Genomic DNA, 25,101 nt, shown 5'->3' on the forward strand with positions numbered 1-25,101 from the left:
CCTCTGACCCACCCCTTCTCCATATCCCCCCCCCTTGCAGAGGCTTTCAGACTCAACCAGAGTCTGTGTGATGAAGTTGCTGCACTTCTACTGAGCTACCTTGTCGAAAATAAAGAAAAAGGATCATAAAACAAGAAGAAAAAAAAAGGATAAGAAAAGGATTCTACATCACATAACATATCATATCATAGCATATCTCATAACTATATACAGCCTATCATACATATCTAATCTATGCCTAGGCATGCTAATCAGTTAGCTCCACCAAAGCACATTCTTAAAGCACATTCTTAAAGCATCAAGAGAAGTGGTGAAGAAAATATATCTCATTTTATATCTCCCTTACACCCTCATCTTTCCTGTAATGTATAAGTTATTGTTTATAACCATCAAGACTTATGTCCCAAATGAAGCAGTTTTTATCTAAGATATTTCATCCAAATATGCTTTTGCTTTTATCTCCGACTGAAAAAACTTTGTCTGACCGCGATGGACAATCTTAAGGGTAGTAGGATTATTCAAAAAGGCCAAAGCACCTTTCTCTTGAAAAGATTTAATCATCATTCGCAACCTCCATCGTCTTTCAACAGTTGCGCGACAAAAGTCAGGTCTTGAGAAGAAAGAAAATCCATTGCAAGTTATTTTACGATCTGGTCTCGCTTTCTCTGCCACCGCTTGTCTAAGTAAAAAATTACCAAAATATACTAAGACAGCACGTGGATATAACCCTGGTTTCGACAGTGGATTAAAGGGGACTCGATGAGCCCGCTGAATTTCAACTTCCCAGTTCCAGTTCTGTATTTCAGGCATAGCTTCGCTGAAAAGTTTAGTAATGAAAGCTCGTATATTCTCTCCCTCAACTTTCTCTGGTATCCCCAGGATGCGAAGATTATTGCGGCGCTGTCTATTTTCTAAATCTTCAAGCTTCCATTTGATATCCATCAATTCTGTTTCCTGAAGCTTAATTTTCTCATAATTTTCGGAAGAGTCCTTCTCTGCTGCCATTACCCTTAGTTCCATTTCAGTTACTCGTTCACCAATACGTGTGCATGTCTTAGACAGTTTTTTTACAACCCCCTGCATTTTGCGCAAAGCTGCGCGAGATCTTCTGCTATCCGGGGCAGTCTCTTCCCTGTGGGCTGCTATAGCTTGTAGAATAGTCTCCACTGCGGTGGGGGTTAGCTCTGAGTTATCTGGCATGTCTGAGGAAGCGCCTTGATTATATTCAAGATGACCTTTAGCTACTTTCTTCTGTGCGGTTCTAGCACTACTTTTAGGCTTAGTCTTTACAGTATTAGGCTTCTGCCTCCCCTCGCCATAGCTGTCTTCTGAGGAATATATATGTGTTTCTGATTCCTCATCCTTATCCTCACACTCCGTTGATTCGAAACTCTCAGACCACTCCCCTAATACATCAACTCCGATCTCTCCGGTTTCATCAGAAAAGGAGTAAAACTCAGTGAGATCTTTTTCCCCCTCTGGTTGTTGCCCAGTTTGTTGTGGAGCAGTATTTGGAAGCAAATCATTAACCCTCTCACTTGTTGTAATTTGCTTAGAGATTAGATGTAAGGATGTCTCTGGCACCCCTGGTGCCCCCTCCGAGGCTATTGAATCCACTAAACCTGGGGTTAGTACAGTTGTGCTAGGCTCATTCTGATTGGTGACTAACGTGAGCGGCGTCGCTTCTGTTATAGGATTAATCTGTTCATTTTGTACACCCAATATATTGCCCCCAGGGCCCGAGAAAGACATTGCCCGTCCCTCCTCAAGTTGTTTCTCCTCATTCCCTGCTCTTTCTGTAGGCACATCAGTTAGTCCGCTTTTAGAAACCCCGGTAGTTGTAATGTTATTAATATCGGAAGTTCTCATACTTAGAGCTTCTGCTGTGATCGTTAAGTTATCAGGGGCAATAAGGGGGTTTTCAACTGACAACAATTTTTTTTTGCACAGGCTCACCCCGCGACCTTCAAAATCCCCCGTTCAACACCCCCCACCAAGATAGGATTTATTCTGCTGCATGCATATCTTCCACCTCCCTATTTTCCCTTTCTGTACATTGACTGAGCTCACTCTAACAATTCCCTCCCCGTCACTCTGTCTCTGGCATTTTTTTCCCTGCATAGTCTTTTATGCCTTTCAAACTACATGTGCCGCCCTTTCCCTCCATCTAAGCCTGCTCACTGCTTGTGTACCTTCCTCCCTACTGGATCTTCTTTTTTGCAGTCGGTAGGTTACCAAGCTGGTACCCTATAGATCTCATTAGGAAACACCAGTTTTCCAGCACATGTTGCTTTAACAAGAAAGTGTTTTTCCACTATAATCCATTGTTCATCAGTTGAAGGAAGGGTCAGCCACCATTTATCCCGTCAAATAAAATTATTTCTTTGCAATCTAACCGAGGGTTGATCAGAGACATCACGATTAATATTTGGCACATTTAAGTTTTTACCACAGGCTATGGGTAAAATGGATATTGCCCGCTTTGTGGATGTCCAGTCTTTCAGGACACTAATACAATCCACTGTTAAAGACATTGGCAAAGCCAATAAATCTGGATCAACATTTATAAGGTCTCAAAGGTGAGACCTAGTGGCTGTGCAATGCTTGTTTGTTATTGTGGTCTCCCTGCATGCATGGAACAATGTATATGTTCCTACTGAGTGTTTGTTTCCACTATATAAATCTTGTTCCATCAAATGAAAGAAATTAATTAAGGATATATAAAGAAAATGTTTCTTGGTAAATATAACATAGTCACTGTTGTTTCTATGCGATGGTCAGCCTTTAATTTGGTGGCTATGACAATTGAAAATCAGAATCACAGGCATGATAAAATAATACGTCAAGGAGAGATGTCTTTCTTCTGTGTATTATTTCATAGTGGCTTTATGTGAGTGCATGTCTGAAACCTGAAACGTGGAATAGCTGTAAAACCTTTTTAAGCGACTATTTTGTAAGTAAATCAGATTTAAAAGTAATGTTGCACTGGCAAATCATTGTGTATATTTGTACCCTGATTTGCTGGTGAAACATTTTTTTATTGTGATTGCGTCCAAAGCACACACTTAAATTGCGCTTTTATCACTACAATAGAAATAGTTTATTTAGGTGTGTATTTAAAAAGAAAATTATTCAATTAAAAGCCTTTATTTAAGGGTATGTTTAGCAATTAAATCACATGCCCTCAGAAAAAGTAATGTTGCAACGGCAAATCAAAATAACAAATAATAGCAGTATTTTGAAAGTATTTAACTTAGATTTGCCGGTGCAACATTATAATTAATTATGAATGCATGTGAATTACTTTTACAACATGCATTTAAACAAAGGCTTTGATTCGCTTGATTTTGTTTGTAGACACACACCCAAATCAAATATTTAAATTGAAATGATAGAAGCGTGATTTAGCCACGTGTTTTGAAAGTCAATTACGGACATTCAGAATTACATGTATATAGTGCCAAAGCCAGACCTGAGTGTGGACGTACACCAATATGTGTAAAATAGCTTAACAGGCGGCCTCGGAAGACGGCATCAGGCATTTATCCTTGGTATTAGAGTGCACAGCAAATGTGACAAGATAAGTAAAAGATTTAAAAGCCTGTTTACTGAAACTATTAAAAGTCTTCTTTTAAGCATATGTTTTATAATTAAATCACATGCATTCAGATTTTAAACTCATGTTGCACTGGGAAAACAAAACAAATAAGGAACACAGTATGTTGAAAGTATTTAACTTTTATTTGCCAGTGCAACATTACATTTAATTATGATTGTGTGTGAATTACTTTTACAACATGAGCTTAAACAAAGAGTTTGCATCGTTTGATTCTGTCTGTAAACACGCACCTAAATAAAGTCTTTAATTTGAAGTGAGATTTAGCACGTATTTTGAAAGTAATCTCAGGCACTTAGAATTACAAGTGCATTATGCCAATGCCGGACCTGAGTGTTGACATACACCAATCATGAGTAGAATGCGTGTGAATTACTTTTACAACATGCGCTTAACAAAGGCTTTGCATCACTTGATTTTGTTTGTAAACATGCACCAAAATAGTCTTTAAATTGAAGTGATAGAAGTGTGATTTAGCCACATGTTTTGAAAGTCATTCATGAGCACGAAGAATTACAAGTATTTTATACTGATGCCGGACCTGAGTGTTAACATACCCCAATCATGTGTAAAATAGCTAAACAGGCACCCTCAGAAAACAACGCCTGCCATTTGACTTCAGTCTGTGAATGCACAGCAAATATGACGAGATACAAACAAGATTTACAGGCCTGTTTACAGAGGAGCTTGGAGGAGCGAGTGAAAACACGAGTGCTCGTGTTAAGTGTTCTTTAACAAACAAAAAAGTAGTTCCTGAAACAGATCCTCAATTGGAAGCAGTGGAGGGATAGTGTAATTAGTCTATGCTCTCGGGGATGGCTAAACACAGGAAGATCGTAGAAAACAATTGATTCTGTCTGGTAAGTACATTTCTTTACAAACCAGAACATTGGTAATGTCAACCAATGTTTGTAATATCAACAAATATTTGATACACAAAGAACACAAGAAACAGTTTCTGACAATATCACACATCATTTTTTACTCCTCCCAATTGCCATATAATTGATGGCTTCAATTAATTTACAGAAATGGACTATGTTCCTGGAGATGTTTCCACCAGGATTTGACACTCCACATTAGCAGCTTCTAGTGATTTTCACAATCAGTTCCAAGACAACATTCTGGGACGACTCCCTGCCTATCAAGGTATGTCTCCATTACAAGTGACACAATTATCTCACTACTGCCAATGTGAGTGTCATGCTCATTTACAGTCAATTGTTTAACTTCAGGTTACTGACTAACACAGCGTTCTCCTTCTACTCCATCATCTGGAAATCTCCCTTTCCAGGTATGATTACAAATGTATTTGCTGTTACAATCATGTCTGAGCTTGATTGAGGTTAGATTAACACGACCTGCTCCCACTCTTTTCCTCCCTATTTTAAGGATCGGCGTACTCCTGAATAGAACAACGCATTGAAACCACGTCCTTATGAATAGAATGACATTTTGAAACCCTGGCCATCTGAATTCATTAACATTCAAGGATCGGGTGGGTGAATCTGCTCAATTGGCCGACTCTCTAATATTCAGCGCCACTTGGAACACAAGTTTAAAACAAAAAATGTTCTCCTCCAGGCTGTATCCGCTTGACCCCTGTCCTGAAGAAGACCTGCCACGATAATCCTTATTGTTGCATTTGTTAGGGTTGAAATGTCAACAGCTTTTTTGTCCAATGTTTCTTAGGTCTCATAGTCCTCAAATGATTAAGCAACCTTGTGTTATATATAGTTTGGACCTACATAATTTATTCTGTTTTCCCTGTAAAATCTCTTCACTCAATATGTATATACACCCAGTCACTCTCCTTCGCTTGGGCACTTAATTCACTGTATATTGATGTCACCTGCGTTGTTTCGCAGTTTGAATAATTAGACATCCCTTACATGCAATTTTGACTATTTTCACTATTCTTGATGAAAAGAAAAGGTAAAAAACGGTGTGTGATATTGTCAGAAATTGTTTCTTGTGTTCCTTGTGTATCAAAGATTTGCTGATATTACAAAGATTGGTTGACATTACAAATGTTCTGATTTGTAAAGAAATGTTCTTACCTGACAGAATCATTTGTTTTCGATGATATATATGCCCAGGTTCAGAGGGATACTAGGTTACTCCATTGCTCTCATACATAAAGACAGGAAGAGGCATTAGAAATTCATGCAATGGAAGAATGGGGAGAAAGAACAGTAGAGCAACAATGGAGAACGCTAAAGGAAGCCTATGTGCAGGCTGAAGACCACAAAGTATATACAAGATGTCTAGTTGAGACTAAAAATTGGTAAATTAATGGAGACAAAAACACAAATCATTATTGTCTTCTTTGCTGAATGTGTGTGTGCTAAGATTGTATGGGGGGCTTTTAATCACCTTAAGGCTGAATTTGGGCTCTCAGTTCTTTAAGCATATGCATTTACAACATGCCATGCAGGCCCACAGGGAAGCTTTAGGAGCCGTCTCAGATTACAGTACCCTGAAGGCTAAGCTAACAATGGGCCATTGGGCAGCAAAGGCATTTCGTGTCTCTACAGATCCCAGCAGCTCGGTGCCCCTGAACCCCGAAACACACCATGTCGGAGGTGGGTAGACAATGTTGCGGAACTGTTTGATAATGATTGGTGGGAACCTAAGAAGGCCTTGTGGCTATTGACTATCCTGGCTACTCTTAGATACATACAGTTTAAATACTTCCAACGCACACACTACAGCCCACACCAGTTCTGGGAAATGGAGGGGGTTGAAACACAGTGCTGATGGCCAACCTAGTCATAACCGCTTACTAGAATGCAATTTACAATCAACTTGTACCGACCACAAAGGGGTTGGATCCGAGAGTGGCCTTAGTGGGGATAATGGAGGATGGGGGTAGTACTAGATATAAAAGATTGCTGGCAGAAATCAGATATCTGGTAGCTAAAAGGGACATAGCCAGATGTTGGAGATCACAGAAAAAGAAATCTACAAATGGAGAGGATCCACCTGCAAACATCACAAGATCTGGGGACCGCAGCTTTCAGGTTCTACAATTGTTGGAGATTGAAACTTTTTCTTCGTAACTTACTATTGTATATTGCTGAGTGGGCACAGATGCCACGATGTATGCCATTGTTGTTAAACATTATTGCGATGTGCTGCCTTGTAGTTCTATATTGGTTGTACTGTCTGTTTGTTCTAAAAAAAAAAGAAAGCAAAAACTGAAGTATTAACCCTTGGGTGCTCATGACAGCTCCACGCCGTCATGAGTCACGGTAGGCGTGTGCTCATAACGGCGCAGAGCCGTCATGCCGCTGCCGCTCCACCCATGCGGCACTAATTCCCCGCCTGTGCGGGTGAATTAATGAGCGGGCGGGTTCATGACGGCACCACGCTGTCATGAGCACACGCCGACCATGACTCATGATGGTGTGGAGCCGTCATTAGCACCGAAGCACCACACCCACCCCATAGCCCCACTGCGCCGTGGCGGAATTTGCGGCACAGGGAAGGGGTTAAAAACAAAAAACAGCTTGAAGAGGGCAGTGGCTTTAGGGCCTGGTCTGAAGTGTCCTCTGCAAGTACCAGTCAGGCTTCTTGGTCTAAGAACAGATGATCCTCATGATTCCATCTGTCTTTCATGAACTGGACTAGTGAAAAGCAAGGAGTAACGTATACCTTCATGTATATCTTAATCCCTCTACACCCATAATGATGCCAATAGATGCCAGCATGAAAAACAAGCATTGGCAAAGCCAATAGGTCTCAGCAATGCCTGAGCTATTGGCCTTGCCAATGTCAATGTCTTTAAACCATGATGTCTAGCAGCACATTTCCTGGTCAGCACAGCTGAAAGCAACTGAAAGCTCAGGACCACAGGATGTTGAGCCGACGCTGAGTCCCTTCACCCCCCATTTTGAGTTTATTGTCTGCCGCTCCCAACACGAAAAATTGCTATGACTTGGCCTGGGCTGGCCGCATCATAGCACTTTTTTTCAGTGACTTTCAGCCATGCTAAACAGCATATGTGCTAGACAACAGGGGTAAAAGACATTCACATTGAAAAGGCCAATAGTTTGGGCATTACCGAGATCTGTTGGCATTGCCAATGCTTGTTCGGTGTTGACAGGGTCTTGCTGAACAAATGTGGAATGGATAGTGAGAAACAGTTGAGGAGCTTTGAAATGAAGTGAGGGTGTAGTGTAACAGCCAGAACTGCTGACATGGGAACCAGGTTCGAATCTTGGGGTCGCTGAACAGTTTGTGATTCTGGGCAAATCACTTACGCTTCCCCCTGCGTACAACAAATGAATGTGTCATTGTGTAAAGTAACTGGTGAACACTTAAAGTGCTCCAATAGCATTGGCTGGTGTTAGCAGGATGGAAAGATTGAGGATGGAACAAGAGCTCCAATACCATCAGATCCTGCAGAAAAATACAAATAAAAGCAGCGGCAACGACAGAGGTGATGGGGGTACGGGTCAAGCAGAGAAGCAGGAGGGAATAGGGAAATAGGCAAGCAATGATGGTACAGAGTGGGAGGAAACAGCAAGGAAGGGGTAAAAAAATACCTTAGGGGGCGTGGCCGAGACAGCGATGTGATCGGACGCGTCTCGTGAGAGCTCCGTCACCCTGCTGCCTTAATACGCCTGTTTCAGCGAAGATCCGGGGGGTGCCTGCCCCTGGGGGTCCCCTGTCCACTGTCACCCTGCCAGCGATCCCCTCCGGTGGCAGTTTGCAGCCGTCCAGATCCCCGCCATCGGCGATTGCTGCCCGGGGACCTCCGAGTTTGACCTCCGGCCGCCATCTTGCAGCGGAGCTCGCCGGCGAGACGCCTGTCTGATCCCTGAAGAGTGGGCTAGAGCGACGATCAGCGGGGGCCGTCGGACGCCCCCAGGCTCCCCCAGCGGCTGTGCCTCTCCAGCGGACCCCCGCCGGTTACCTGCATCGCTACCTGGAGGCTGGTGGGGGCGGTCTACCTCCAGCGAGGGACGCTGCGACTGCCCGGACTCCACTGCCACGGGAGGTCCCGGCTTTGGCGGGAACACCAGGCCTGCCACGGAGAGATCGCCGGAGGCCCCCTGCCGAGAGCGCCGACAGCGACCTTCGCACCCGCCGAGGGACTCTCCCGGTGAGCAGCGGCGCGCCGCATCCCCCCCTACTGCCCCCCCCTCCCCCTGTCTGTCCTCGGAGGGGCCCGGCGGTGGGGGGTCCTGTTCGCGGCACTGCCCGCCATCTTCGCTCCTTGGGGTGCTCTCGGCAGCGACGCGCCTGGGGACGGCGACCTGGCTCCCCTGCACCCGCGATCCCTGCCGGCGCCTCTGGTTGCCATGGATGCCTCGGCAACGGCCCGGGGGGACGATTGAGGGCCGAGTGCTGTTGAGACACGGGCCTTGGAGGGCCCCGGCGCTGTGAGCCCCAACTCCTGGCTGTTTCTCCCACACAACCCACTGTCTGGGGGCCCCTGCCTAGCAGCCTGACACCCCCGCCTGTGGACTGCTTATTGCTGGATTGGTGGCTTGTTTAGGGGGCCCACCTGACCGCAACCCCCAGTCACGAACGCAGGACCACGTGGCCCCCTGCACGAGAAGCGGCCCTGCCTCAGACGGACCCGGGAAACAGTGCCCTGCCGCATGCCCACGGAGGCTCTCCTCCTGTGGGCCCTGACCTCAACTCCCTGTGGGGCATCTGCTGACGGCGACCCTTCGTCGTCCCCCCGCCTAACGCGCCTCACCGCCTTCCCGGCTGGGCCTCCTCGTCTGCACTAGCGCCCCCCAACGTCCTGGACCCCTGCCGCTTGGGCAGGCCTGCCGTCAGCGAACCGGCCCTGCCCTACCTCGGGCTTGAGGGGGCCATCTCTCATCCACTCCTGCTCTCCGGCCTTGGACCCCTGGCAGTTGGACCTGGACTACTTGACCGCCGGGGCGCTGGTGCGACCCCCCCTTGAACCTTCCTCTATCACGGTCCGGAGGCTTCACGCACCAGCCTGACCTGCCTCTCACTGTCCCTGGACACCCTAAGTGGATCATGACTCGGGGCAAAGGGCCCAAGCCGGACCCTCCTCCAGCGACGACCAGAGGTACATCTGTGGCTTCCATGTGGGGTAAGGCGGGCTCGTCGCCATCTTCCGGAGGCCCTCCGTCGTCAGGGGGGAAGCCCCTACCGCCGGCCGACTCCCCTCCGGTGACTCAAGCCTTCATGTCCTCCTTCATGGCGGACCTCAAGTCCGAAATTGGGTCCCTCAGGACGGAGGTCCACACGTGCGTCAAGGAGCTGCGAAAAGAGGTCACCGACCTTGGCGACCAGGTTGATGGCCTGGAAAAGACGGTCGACTCCCGCACCGAAGACCTAGAACAGCTCTGGCAGAGGGTGGCGACCCTCGAGGAGCAACACATCCAGCTTCAGATCAAGCAGGAGGATTTGGAAAACAGGGGGCGCCGCAACAACCTCCGCATACGGGGTGTGCCGCTCGGAGAAGAGGGGACTAATACCATGGCCTATGTGGCGCTACTCCTGCAAGCGGTGTGGGGCGAGGAAGACGCTCCCCCACCGCGCCTTGACCGCGCACACCGAGTCTTTGGAGCGGGGGGCAAAGCCGGCCTCCTCCCGGACATTGTTGCCAGACTTCATTACTTCACAGAGAAGGAGGCCATACTCAAGGCGGCTAGGGACACCCCGGATCTGCGATACGAAGGCCACAAGATCCAGATCTTCCAGGACCTGGCCCCCACCACGCTCCACAGGAGGAAGGTCTTCCGTCCGATCACGGAGAGGCTCCGGGCCCTTAACGTCTCCTATCAATGGGGCCACCCCTTCGCTCTCATCTTCAAGTGGGAGGGCAAGCGAAGGACCCTTCGGTCCTACCGGGAAGCGGCGCACTTGCTTGAAATGCCGGAGTCCCCGGATCACAGCCCTACCCGCTCCCACCACCAAGAGAAGGCTCCTCCGCGCCCCGACTGGTCCACTGTGCGTAAACGTCGCCGGTCCCCCCCTGTGGACGCCCTCTCTACCTCGCAGACCAAGCAGGACATCATTGCTCACATTCGCTCCCTCGAGGGCGACCGCGAGGAACAGGACCCGCAGCCTCTCCCTTCTGGCGCCGAGGGCGGGGACCAGCTTCCGACACCAGAAGGCCCCTGATCACGATCACTGAGACCCGAGCTGCCTTGAGCCTACGTTTGCCTCTTGGACACACGGACTTACCCTACTGCGACGGGGCGGCCCGTACCTGCTGCCCCTGGAGGGGAACCTCCCCTTTTCTCTAGCGGGCCGCTGCTGGGGCTCTCCCTCCCTGAGGGTGTCGGAAGCATCTGACGCTGGACGGCCCCACCCCTGAACCCTGCACCACACCGCTGAGATCCGGGACCTTCCCCGACACGGGACTGCACATGCGGACCCCATGGCTCGACCTACCCCCGGATTACCTAGGGCAGCGGGGTGGACGAGCTGCGAGACGACTAGACTGCACTTCATCTACCCAGATCTCTGCTCCCTCCCTTTGTCCCGTAGGAAGTGACATTCCTGGTTTCATCCAAACCCTCGGGTAGAGGATGCCCGGTACCTGGGACAATGAACACTGGCCCTGTTGGCCTGTTTTGGTTAGATTCCTTCTTTGCTCCCTTTCTATCCATTCTCTCTCGTCTCCTCCTACTTTTCTTATGCTCTGTCTTCTCTTACTATCCTCTCCCCTTGCCTGCGGAGGGGTGGCGTGGTGGGTCCTGCGGGGGTTGACATGCTGGAGGAGATGTGCGGCTGCCGCTGCTCTGGCTACGGGGGGATTTGTTACTCTGGGTTTTGCGCGGCTCCCCTCCCCCTTGGTGCTATGACAGCGAACACCCCTACACCCTTGAAGATCCTTTCCCTCAACGTTAAAGGGCTTAACTCCCCCAACAAGCGGAATCAGATATGGCGCTACCTTCTCTACCACTCTCCTGACATTATCCTCCTCCAGGAGACACACCTTCTCAAGGGCGACACCAAACGCATGGCACACCCTAGATACCCCACACAGTTCTGGGCCTCTTCAGACACCAAGACAGCGGGGTGGCAATCCTCTGTAGGGCTGGCATTAGGCGGGGACCCGCGAAACCCTTCAGGAGCACTGACGGGCGATTCCTCCGAGCTACGGTGCAGGTGGGTCATCTACAGCTTACCCTCGGATGTGTATATGCGCCCAACCAGTCGCAGGACAAATACCTCCAGGCACTCTTGCGGGATCAGCTCCCATTGGGAGACCCTAACACGATCCTGGGCGGGGACTTCAACCTTGTCTGGGACCCTGGGCTGGATCGTGCGGGGGCCTCCTTCAATGGCACGGGAGCAATGTCCTCTACCCTTCGGACGCAGCTCACGGACATGGGACTCGTGGACGTGTGGCGATACCACAACCCGGGGACCCGGGACTACTCCTTTTATTCGCACTCACATCGGACATACTCCCGAATCGACTATCTTTTCACTTCTCTTGAACTGGCCCGAGACTCCCTAGCCGCCGCTATATCCGACATTTCCCTATCAGACCACGCTCACGTGGAACTTTTGCTTCAAGACCCCCTGGCCCAAGCCACCCGTGAACGTCGATGGGTGCTCCCCCCGAGAGTCCTTCGGGACCCGGAGGACGTTGCCAGCATCCGTGACGCCATAGACTCGTATTTCGCTATTAATGACACCCCGGACTTGCCCTTCCATACGGTCTGGGATGCCTTCAAGGCCACCATCCGGGGTCATATCACCTCCCTGGCGGCGGCGCGGCGGAAGGAGGCGTTCAAGTTGGAAACCGACCTGGCCAGCGAGATTAAACTAGCTGAGGCCCGTGACCGGGACTCCCCTACACGGGCGTCAAAGAGAACTCTCGCCAACCTCAGGGGGCAAATCCGCGCTCTGCGCACCAACAAGGCGGAACACTCCCTGGTGGCGCTCAAACAACGCTACTATGAGGGTGGGGACAAAGTTGGCCGCCTTCTGGCCGGCAAGTTACGGGCGCGTGCCGCTAGGTCCCACATCGCCAATATCCAACGACAAGACGGCACCTGCGTCACCTCTGAGAAAGCCAAACAGGCCGCGTTCGTCGCTTACTATACTTCTCTATATGCTGAGGAGCCTACCTCTACGGAGGCACAGGAGGCCGTACTTGCGGATTTCGAGGGGTCTCCGCTGTCTCCGGCGTGTGCAGCTGCACTAGAGGGTCCCCTGCAGGAGGAGGAAATAACAGAGGCTGTTAAGGATCTTCCCACTGGGAAAACCCCGGGACCGGACGGCCTGCCGTTGGCTTTCTACCGCCTGTTCCTGACCCAGCTCCGCCCACACCTGCTGCGGCTATATGGCTCTTTCTCTGACGCCACCGGCCCATCCCCTGACATGGGCCTGGCAGAAATTGCTCTGATCCCCAAGCCTGGGAAGGACCCCACTCTATGTGCCTCCTATCGCCCCATCGCCCTCCTGAACACTGATCTTAAGGTCTACACCAAGATCCTGGCCAATCGGCTGGACCCGTACATGCCGGGGTTGGTAGACCCGGACCAGGTGGGCTTTATACGGGATCGTCAGGGGGCCGACAATGTTCGCAGGTTGGCACACTTGTTGGGGAAGGTGCGACATTGGGATATCCCGGCCTGCCTCCTCTCTCTGGACGCGGAGAAGGCCTTTGACCGGGTTGATTGGTCCTTCCTGCGGGCGGTTCTTCGGAAGCTAGGTCTGGGCCCTAACATGATCTCTAGGTGCATGGCCCCATACCTCGGGCCGCAGGCCAGGATTCGGGTCAACGGCCAACTGACATCGCCGATCTCGATCCACAAGGGCACGAGGCAAGGATGTCCGCTTTCACCGCTCCTGTTTGCCCTAGCGGTGGAACCACTGGCGGAGCTGATTAGGCGCACGCCTGACATTCACGGGATCCCACATGGGGGGCGCCCCAACAAGGTTGCACTGTTCGCGGACGATTTGATCCTTACTCTTACGCGCCCTCGGGACTCTCTCCCAGCGGTGCATAACGCCCTCACACTGTTCGAACAGGCGTCCGGTCTCAAGATTAACCACTCCAAATCTTGGGCGCTTAACCTTACCATCCCCGAGGAGGAGGTCTCTTTCCTGAAGGGGGTCACGCCCTACCGCTGGGCGGAGGATCACATTAAATACCTGGGTCTAGACCTCACGCCCCACCTCGACCCGTGGTCTTCGAGGAACTGGGCCTCTTGTCGCAAGGAAGTTCTGGCGGACCTGCGGAAGTGGAAGCCTTTGATGATCTCTTGGCTGGGGCGGCTCAATGCGGTCAAGATGTCGATCCTCCCCCGTATTCTCTATGTCTTCCAGTGCCTACCCACTCTGATCCCGCTCCACTGCATCAAGAGTCTCCAACGCGACCTTACGTCCTTCATATGGGGTGGCAAGCGACCCCGGTTCTCGCAGAAGGTCCTCATGGAACCAAGAGACAGGGGCGGTCTCGCCTGCCCGAATCTCCTCCACTACTACTGGGCGGCGCATCTTCGGTTCGTGATAGAATGGGGTGCACGCGAAAGCGACAAACACTGGTTCCACATGGACCGAGTAGTCACGGGGCGCACCATATGGGATCTGCCCTGGCTGCCGCGCGTGGCGCGTTCCAGGAGTGCATACATGGCGGTCCCCACGAAGACGGTTCTTGACGTATGGGACAGAGTGGCGGTATCCAAGGGTCTAACCACGTTCCCTTCTCCACACACCCCCATCGCGGGTAACCCGCATTTCCCACCTGCTGCCCGGACCCGGGCTTTTGAGAGCTGGACACAAGGGGACTGCAGGGTTGTGGGAGACCTCTTTCTTGGAGGGTCGCCTAAGTCTTGGCCAGACTGCAGGGAAGAATTCAACCTCCCTCTAACCGCCAGTTTACAGTATGCGCAATTGCGCCACTGGACTTCGGGTGACGACATATACCGGGCGGCCACCAGGGCACACACCCCGTTCGAGAAGTTGGCGCGCTCCCTAGGCGGACTGAAGCGGCTAATCTCCCAGATCTACAACATCCTGCAGCATCCCACCACCCCTCCCGCACACCCCTACCAACGGCAGTGGCAGTCGGCGACTGGTGCCGACATAACGCCTTCTCAATGGGCTCGGCTGTGGACTGACATCCCCAAAGCCTATCGCAGCACCCCGCAGAGGGAGAACGCATACAAGATGCTTACACAATGGTACTACACCCCCCTGCGACTCAGCAAAATGTTCCCCACTTCCTCACCGCTGTGCTGGAGGTGTGGCACTGCGACTGGCGACTTCGTACACATCTGGTGGTCGTGCCCTACCCTGGCTGTCTTTTGGAAGGAGGTCCTTAGTCACATTAAGAAGGTACTGGGTTTCCCCCTCCCTGAAGAGGTTTGCACACTCCTGCTGGGCATTAGACCCCCCACACTTAGGGCCCTCACGCGCAGCGACTGGATCCTCACCCTTCACATGTTAGGCGCTGCCAAGCAACTCATTGCTCTGTACTGGAAGCGGCCTGAGGCGCCGCCGATAGCCTCCTGGTTTGTGCGCCTCTGGCAGGTCCTGACTATGGAACTGCTCACGGCGCGGATACAATCGAGGGGGGTGCGCTTCAAGGCAGTGTGGGAACCTCTTGTGCGCCACCTGTGTTCCATCAGCTATGCCCGCCATATGCCTCCCAGACTCCGCGCCCTGCAGCTATTTGAGGACGCTCTCGTCCCTGCCGACCCGAGCAGACTAGGCTCTTAGCCACTTCCCCTGGTATGGGCTTGCGCCTCCTACTCCCGTCCAGCGACTGCGATCTCTCCCCCCAGACTCCTTTCCACCTCGCTACTGCTCACTCCTCTTCCGCCTTTTTCTTCTTTCCTACTTGCCTCTCTGGCTTCCGTCCCTCTATGGGGCAATTTGGGCCCCGTTGGGCCTTTTGAAAAAGTGACACCACCGCTTTCCCTCTTATACGCACCTCCCCCGCACAACGATTCATCGCCAACACACGACCGCTTCTTACCATCATTTCCCTTAAGCCACGCGGCCGGCCCCTCCCAGGGGTTGTAGGCAGGGCGCTGTGTTAATGCCTCATCCTCCCCTGGTTACACAAGCACACGCACTCCTTTATGCGCGGCCGGCCCCGACATGGGGTTGTAGGCTTATCGCTGTGTTCACAATAAAAACAGATTTGAACAAAAAAAAATACCTTAATTGAAGTAGGATCAGAGAAAAAAATTAAAGTTTCATTGTGAAATGTAAGTGGTGAGCACTTAAACCGCTCCAATACCATTTTTTCATGTTTGCTCTATGGCAAGACGGAGGAAGAAGCAAGCACTCTAATATTATTGGATTGTGCAAAAAAATAAACAAGTTCTGTTCGTGTTTCAATAAGTGTTTAAGGAATGTTTTAGTTTAAAAACATGCTCATGCATTTTAGTCGTATGTGTGTATGTGTACAAGGGAGACTATGGCAAGATGAAGGATGGAAAGAGCGTACCAATACGATCGAATCGTACAAAACAAAAACAAAATTTAAAACAGCAGTGACGAGGGAGGTAGTGGGGTGAAGGGTCAAGTAGGAAAAGATGGGGAGATGGACAAGCAGTGACAGGAGAAGGGGGAGGAAGCAACAATAAAGAGATAAAACCAAATACCTTAATTGAAGCACGATCAGAGACAAAAATGAATGGGTCATTGTGGAATGTAACTGGTGAGCACTTACAGTTTCCAACAGCTGCGGCTTGTGTTCATGCTATGGCAAGACGGAGGACCGGACGAATGCTCCAATACTATCGAATTGTGCAAAAAGTTAAAATAAACAAGTGCTGTTCGTGTTTTAACAACTTTTTAAAAAATCCATTTGTTTATGTACACATGGATGGATTTTAGTGGTATGTGGGTATGTGTATAAGGGAGACAGCCTGAAAACACAAGTACTCCTATGGAGTGCCTGAAAACAAAAAAACACTAGCTGCGCAAACCGTGAGCAGTGTAGGGAGACATGTACTAGTTCCATAAGCTATGGGAGGGCCAAACACAAGAAGAGAGCATGACGCCCACATGCATTGACGAATGGCACAAGGAAAATTAGAGTGACACTGAAGTGTACCAATGGTAGGAGATGGGTGGCCTGTAGGTCCCCAGATAGAAGACAACATGTCTCATCGAGACAGCGCATGCCCTGTCTAGACGAGACCTATAAACAATAGATTTCTTACAGGCGAAATCCACTACCTTTGCCAATGCTTGTTGTGTTCAAAAATGGGGAAATTAAGTGATTTATCTGTAATCACAAAATGTGGAACTGAGGCCAAGGGAGATGCTATGGCGTTTTTTCGGGAGAGGAAGTGTTGTAAGGTCCAGAGCTGCCGAATATGGGGCTGGTAAACCACGTTCGAGTTTTGGCTGAGCTAAACATTCTTCATTTTGGACAAATCACTTAATTTCGCTGTGCCTACAAAAATGAATGTGTTCTTGTGTAAAGTAACAGGTGCTAATGTAAAGTGCTCCAATACCCTCAGGTTGTGTTGGCGCTATTTAAAAGTGCACAAAAAAGAAGTAACTGGTGCTACTGTAAAGCACTCCAATACCATTGGATGATGTTGGAGCTATATACAACTGTACAAAAAAGCAAGTAGCTGGTGCTTATCTACAGCACTCCAATACCTTTGGGTGATGTTGGCGCTATATAAAACTGCACAGCACAAGGTGAAAAGCAGAGTCAGGGAGGAGAAGATCTGTGCAACTGAGTTAATAGGGGCAAGCAGCAACGGGTGGGAGATGGAAGGGCAACAGTAAATGCAGACTGTCACTGGGAGATTAAATGATTTGGCCGTAATCACAAAATGTGGAACGGAGGCCAAGGCTAGGGAGAGGTTGTGGTGTAAAAGCCTCAGCTTCCAACTCTGTAGCTGTGAAACCAGATTTGAGTTTCAGCATCCGCTTACTATCCTTGATTCTGGGCAAATCACTTAATCTTCCTGTGCCTACAGAAATTAATTTGTCCCTTTGTAAAGGAACTGGTGCTAACGTAAAGCGGTTTCAAGATGGTTTTGGAGCTATATAAAACTGCACATAAAAACCCAGAAAGAATCACAGTGTTAGGCTTGTTTACAGTAGTGAACATGAGGAAATACATTGTATCGGCAAAAACATTAAAATAACTACTTTTGCCATGAACACTGAGGGGCAGATAGACCTTGATGACATCAAGACTCAGCCTGACTCTTCTCAAGAGAATTCAAATTAAGCAACAATGGCGCACGGAAACACTTCACCAGTGAATGTGGAAAATGTGTCCAGAAGGGAGAAGTCCCACCCTATGAAATTAGAAGTAACAAGGATAGACACAAACAGGAGAAAGGTGGCTATGCAATTACAGCAGAAGACACAGGTACTTTAGAAACTCAGACATGCCTTGTGATAAAGCATACCTGATTCACTTGAGGTCTGATTTTCCAGCTATAAACACTATTGTTGAACAACGATACATGGTATAAACAAACACACACTTAGTACCCACAGGCGCAGAAAATAAACAGAAAGTACACGTGTGCCAAGTAATTGCAGTCCTGTACACATGCTTGAATCAGCAGGTCAGCAATACACTAACAGGACATTAAAAGGCAGAACACTGCCATTCACTAGAACAAAACAAACTACAATGGGGTTTAAAGCAGTAACCAGCTTGGGGAGGGGGTGATTTGTGGCTGAGGCAAGCACCAGGAGGAGCAAGTGGGCAAGCAGGGATGGGATGGAGGAGGTGGGGGAAACAGAATGCAGCAATGAAGGGAAAAGCAGGGGAGGGGGTGATCTGTGCACGGGGCATGAGGTCAGGTAGCTGGTAAAAGCACAAGTACAGTTTAGTATGCTGAAAAAGAAAGAAAAAGTAGGTCCTAAAATGTTCATAAAAACGGGAGCAGTGGATGTTTACAAGTACTTGGTCCATGCTCTGTGGGGGAGGGGGGGCTAAACACAAGAAGAGGCATGACCATGCATGCCAGGGGGAATGGTGAGAAAGAATATGGGACAGTTGATGGAGTGAGCAAATGGGAAGCATGTGGGTGTGCCCACAGATTAAACAGAACATGTCTTTTCGAAACAGAGCATACGCTGTCTAGACGAGACCTAATGAGGTAAGATTTTGGTTCCTCCTTATCCCTGGTTTGTGGATGCCACAAGCTCATCATATCTGCACAGTCAGCAATCCTCATTGCCATTCATGCTTCCCCCTGCCTTGAATATTGAGACCCTATTCATCCAAACAGACACCCATATTGGCAAAGCATATGTGAACCTTTGGAGGCATAAGAATACCTCTTTCCTAAGTTCATTCCCATCTCTCAATGTCTTTGCCACAAGCTGAAGGAGATTGGAGCCCCAAATGCTAGACTCTTTTGTGTCCTCATGCAATGCTCCACTCATTCCTTATTTTTCCAGACTTCTCAATTTGCATGCTTGATTATGAACCTACTCCTTCAGGCCTCAAGAAATCTACTAGCCCACTAATTACGACAAGTCAGATGTTATCAGGGCGACCTATTTTTAGGGACTACTGGCTCTGTCTTGCGAGAGACTGCATCTGACAAAGAACAGGTATTTTAATTCAGAAAGTGAGAGAGCAATAAAGAAGGCGTTAAATCTTGTTCCATTTGTTGTGGGTTCTTCTTACAAATTGTTCCCTGTTTTATTTTTTAAGATCACGTTACAAGTTTTTTTTTTTTTTTTTTTTTTACAAAATCCTCTAACTTTGCAGTTAGAAAAAGAAAAGTAAAGTAAAGGGAACTGTCTGACAATCAAGCTGTGTGAAACGAAAGGCAACAGGATGTCAGTGGTTTTCTAACACACATTTAAATAGCTTGTAAATGAACTGTAGAAAGATTTCAAAATATTTCAGTAGATGGGAAACCACTTTGAGTTCCGATGTGTGATGGAAATAAATATTTTAATAGAATTAACCCCTTCCGCGCTGCGTGAATTTTCACGCTGTGCTGGGGTTTATTGCGTCAGCAGGATTCGGGCGGCCCGGCCATCGTCAGCACACACCCACAGTGGCGTCGGACAGCCGGGGGCCGTCCGAAGCACACAAGGGGTTAAAACAAATCAGAACACTTTACTTGGTGATATACAAATGCAAAATATTTGCTTGAACCCAATTTTCACATTATCGTTTGTATAGTAAAATTGCATGTCAGGGGGAAAGTTTGTGACCATTTCAATGGAAATGGGACATCTACAAATGACAGTGCACTACCACATCATGTGCTAGTAATATATCTATCAAAAGAGAAAGTTTTCTTTGTTTGTTTTGTTTTGCATTTTGCATTAACTTATTAATTCAGCAGTTCTCCATGGAGTTCACACAGTGGCATTAATCGTACAAAGAGCACAAGTAGTAATTGTAGATTCTTTGTACAATCCCCTTGGCAAAATCAGTCGGAAAACCTGCAGGTATGCTCCATATATAAGCCACCATGTACTTAAAGTCATAGTACATTTTCTTAAGAGATTATCCAGGAGCAACAGAGGTGCTACCCGCTTCAGTACACAGGCTGCAGCAACCAAGGCAAAGCTCTGTTGGGTCCATCCATGGGGGACAGTAGACTGACACATGGTCATGGTATGGAGGCAAGCAGCTTTGGTGAGTGAGGAGTAACCCACAGGCTTGCAATGCAGAAGCGAAGTCATAGATGTGCTCTTTTTTTGGTACTCCCCATGGGCTAATTGGTACAGGCAGCCACAGTAAATTCTATATAGGATCCATCCATGAGTAACAGGTGCGCGATGAATGGGCATGCACTGGTTACATTCAGTCATTGTAAATGGTCTTGTGAGTCTGTCCTCGAGTGACAACGGACGCACAGGAGAGATGTGCATCTAGTAAATACTCTAAAACACTGGAAAAGTTTACTTAATTGGCTTACGAGTTGAACGTGTGGAGAGCAGTCTCTAAGAAAAGTGAAGGTTTTTAAACCTGAACTTAGAAACATTCCTGCCTCTGCCCTGATGACAATGCTACTGATGAACAAAGAGGCAAGTGAGGGTCAGGTGTACCCTTTATGTGGCTAGATTTGTAATATACGTGGAGCAAAATTGTAATCTATTAAATCAGAATAGTTTTTGTACAGCAGACATGCTGAACTCACATATTTGAAGGTACTAGCATATTTGATTTAAAAAAAGGTGACGATTAAATAAAATATTTGGCTAGGATCACACAATCTGAGACCAGATTATTGTTCAAACGCATTACAGTTAGGTCGAGCAAATTATTCAAGTCACTAAGCCTGCAGGTCTGGTAACATTTTTATGATTTTTCAAGGCCTGTTCCCTAGGATTCTCTGTTTTTTATCTTTTCTCTGATTCTGAAGTCGGTATTTTCTGAAGACTAAAAAGGTTAAAATTCAGAACGACAAACATTAAATATAATAGCCAAGCAAGGGTCTTCTTTTTGAAAACTGAATATGGCTATACTTAAGTAAATATGCCTACTAACTTCAGGAAGTCTTCAGGAAGATTCCTTTGAATCTTAGTACCTCATCCTTCTCCACTTGGGAGACTGTTTTTCCTCTGACTTCTCTTCAGTGATAGCTCTTACCAACTCCACCCCAAGACTGCCATTCAACTGCAGATCAATGGCTTGACCAAGAGACACAGTAGCTCAGAAAATATAAAAGAGGTGATGCAAAACATTAATTGAAAATATGTCACATCCTTACCCTCATTATGTGACATGCTTCATCGCTTGCTTTGCTCTTTTGTGGGAATAGGCATCAACCAGCAAGTATCAGTGGTGCACTGAAGGTAGCTGAGTATCTTCTGTCAACCTTATTGCAATAGCCTGTCACCTTTAAGGCACTACTGAAACTTGCTAGGGGATTTATTTCCACACAGGAGCAAACCCAATAAAGAGGAATGTCATGTGATGGGGTGAGGGTTGGACGTCTTTTTAATAACAATGTTAAGCATCACAGATTCAATCAAGGATTATCATGGATAAACAGGGGACAAATGTGAAATCCAATATAATAGATAAGAGAGAGTAGTACTGCTACTATGAGCACATCAATATTAAGGAGACTGCTAAATTTTTATAAAACTTTCGTCTGACTCCTGGCTATGTAGTGCAATCTCAGAAGACATATCACCTCTCAAGATGACCTTCAAAATCAGGTTCTACTACCCCCTCATGGGACTCTTCTCTAACTGCTGCAATGGTAAGTATCTTCCCCCATGATGTGGACCCCTGAAAATTCTGAATATTATAGGCTGTGTGTTTTGTGGGCTCCTCTCAGTCTTCAGGGTCCATCTTGCTGATGTTAAGGTTTTCAGTACTCCTGGAGAGTATGGAAAGAAAATTTGCTCTGTGAAACCATGTACTTCCCACTTTATTTGATGTTTTCATTTACATTTTTGTTGTGTAGGTTTCCCTTACTCTGGTCATAACAGAACTGAAGGTTCCCCGATGTAACTACTCGAGGAATTAGCAATAAGGTCTTTTATCTAAAGCTCTGTCCTTCATGGTACTAATGTCCACCCACTGCCTGGGTGAAGTGGGGTTTCTTCACTATATAGCACTATAACGCATATTACTTGCAGAAGGGCTAGTCCTTGACTATTCTCTTATTTATAATCATCTTTAAGCCTAAATTTGACCTGATCCTGGATATTGTTTCTACTCTCCACTGCGGGTCACATCTTCCCTTGACTATTCGTCCTTGCTATTCCCTGAAAGCCAATGCTCAATGAGAAAATAATTTGAAATTCAATGAGCTTAGAGTCCAATTAGTTTCTCTGCTTCCAGGGACAATAGACACATTGTTTACAAGGATTGCTTTGTTGCCCCAGAGTTCCACAGGCCCCAGAAAACTGCCCTGACACATACGTGTAACACTACCAGCCGCTTCGTAAACCACATTTAAACATTAATATAAGTTTTAACAGGGATTTAACTTTCTCATCAAGGGGAAAATCATTATAAAAGAATGTGCACCACATTAGGTTAATCTACTACATTTGGAGAGTATGATTGACACTAGTCAAATTAAAGGCGCAACAGTACTTTGTTCATACGAAGATGGTGAATTAAACAGGTTAATACCACATTTACTTTTTTTCACAGAGATGAGCTAGCCTCTAACAGTAAAACTATGAACGTTTTGTGTGATTCATGTGTCACTCATCTCTCTGGTTAGTAAAAAAAATAGAAAAAACAATACAAGAAAAGAAAACCAAGGATATGAGGCTTTTTGCTTGTGACATGTTCTCACCAGGTAAGCTCCATGTTATATAAATCAAGTCCTTGAGCGTCATGCTAGCCCAGTACCAGACAACCTGTTGTTTTCCCATCTCTCGGTTAACACACGGTGCAAGAGTGTAACGTGCAGAATTAACAATCGCACAGTTAAAGCGCATCTGCTCAGGGAGAAAATGAGCACGCAAAGTGTCACAGGCAGAAGACAATGCAAACAGTCCATAAATGGGAAACTGCCGCACATGAACAGACGAAAACGTCTGATCTTTCACTAATATTTATGAAAACAAATTAGTGAATGCAATATCGGTTGTGGCGTGCATGTTTTGGATTGTACAGCCATTGCCCATAGTTCAACTCGTTGATGCTTCACATGAGATTAGCTTACCTCTTCTGAATCTTTCACGGACATTTCTATACAAAGATGCCTTCTCCACGAAAGTTCAGGTTTTGCACAAGAAGTACAATGATGCTGAATATTATGGATGCAAGCAGCTTCCTCCAACATGTGCGCGGTGTGTCAAAGCATCTTTTTTTAACGCGCAATAGGAATACTGACTGAGACACATCACGGAGCGCGCGCACATGAACAACACTGGTCAGTTTGATTAGCCAATCGCGTTCTGATACCATTAGGATTCTAACTGTGCCCCCCCCCCCCCCCCCCCCCCGATGACGCGCGCACTCGCACGCGCCCAGGCTGCTCTCACTCAGTGCTGGGGTTCGTTCAATGTATTCGTGCAAACCTGGAATATTCCCTTGAACACCATATTAAAAAGAACACTACTCTCCCTGTGGCTTAACAAGAGCCACACGTTTGTTCGTTTCCAAGACATCGTTTTGGGGAAACATATTCTGGAGTCGAAGAATAAAAAAGCTGCGGGCGAATGGAACGAAGAAACAAAGGCCAAAGGGCCGTTTTCGCGCTATGAACAACTACATATATATAAATCTACATATTAATAGAAACAGCATGCGTATTGTTGTGATCCTTTTCCCTGTTGCGAGCAGGCGCTCTGGTGAACATTTGTACGCATGTTGTTGTGATTAGTATTTCACACTCTGAGCAGGCGCGGTGGAGAGATCGTTTGTAAGCACGGTGTTTCTGCGAGGAAGTCTTTACTGCTGTTTCTAAATTAGTTAATCGCAGTCATCTTCAGTTTAGCGGTGGCAATCTGGCATCAGCCTAGATTTTAACAAAAAAAGCTCTTGGAAGAAATTTTGTTTTGGCATGATTCAGATGTTTTGAGTAGTCTGGCAGAAAGATTGTTTTGCTTGAGGACTGCACTTTCTTTTGAGACCTAGGGCGGTAGCCAAGACCTTATTATGATTGTACTAAAATATGTCTGATATATTTTATATACAGGGATTTCAGCCACCTCTCTTCATCTGATCCAGCGGGTTACCAACCTGTGAAAATTTAATACCATATATTCATCTGGGCCCATAAACACATTCACTCATATAGGCTTAGCACCGCCGGGGGTCAATTTTTATAAGGGGTTAAATTGTATATTCAGATGCTTATCTATTCTCTATTCTAGGACTGATCCGAAGCCCTCTCTTTAATCAATGGATCTATTTTAGTTGAATAGTGATTGATGATATGACCTAAATTCATTTACCCTATTATTTATTAAAAAAATAACAAACTCATATGAGCAAAACAAATTACAGTGTCCACTCCATCTTATACGAGGAAGTAAGATAATTATATTCAATTTTAGTATTTATTAAATGAGATTTCACAACGACAAGTGCATCAGGAAAGGAGAAGATAGAGAGAGAGAGAAAGAGAAGTACATTGACACAAACACAGATTATATTGACCTAGGATGGTGTGAAATCAGACCCCTCGGGCCAAGAGTTAATAGACCCCTCTGAAAGTTCAGGTGACAAGGACTTCAGGACAGGTTCAGGAAAGGATAAATTACCTCTTCTGGATTCGATGCCTGTGTCTCACCTCTCTCTGACACTAACTTCCTCCTCGATTCTTCCACGATCTTCTAATTCTATTACCTCCTCGATTCTTCTGCAATCTTCATCTAATTTCTATTTTGCTATGAAATTCTAAGTCTGCTCTTCGGGTATTCAATCAGCATTCGGACAGCGTCTCGGAATCTCAGCATTCTGGCTGCAATTGATGGCAACTAATCTAACTAACTACCCCAATTATACTTTGTTAATGGCATGTACCACCCCTAAATGTTTCAACTTTATGAAACACCTATTTCTGATTGGAAAAGCTAAGGGGATGTTCACCACACCATGCTAAGTTTTTAATAATTTTCTTTAGTTCATTGTTTTAAGT

The 25,101-nt window shown here is 47.2% G+C and overlaps 1 protein-coding gene across 1 annotated transcript in view; it reads right to left on the minus strand.

Annotated features, from left to right (window-relative positions):
• Nucleotides 1–23,811, minus strand: part of LOC147690361 (uncharacterized) — a 178,850-nt gene extending 155,039 nt beyond the window's left edge. The window contains exon 1 of the mRNA XM_086937997.1: nt 23,179–23,811. Coding sequence (XP_086794123.1) covers nt 23,179–23,298 — 120 coding nt within the window. The 5' untranslated portion in view covers nt 23,299–23,811. The remainder of the gene's footprint in view (nt 1–23,178) is intronic.
• Nucleotides 23,812–25,101: the final 1,290 nt, after the last annotated feature.

Source organism: Lissotriton vulgaris, chromosome 9 (genome assembly GCF_964263255.1).
Source record: "Lissotriton vulgaris chromosome 9, aLisVul1.2, whole genome shotgun sequence".
Lineage (NCBI taxonomy): Eukaryota > Metazoa > Chordata > Amphibia > Caudata > Salamandridae > Lissotriton > Lissotriton vulgaris.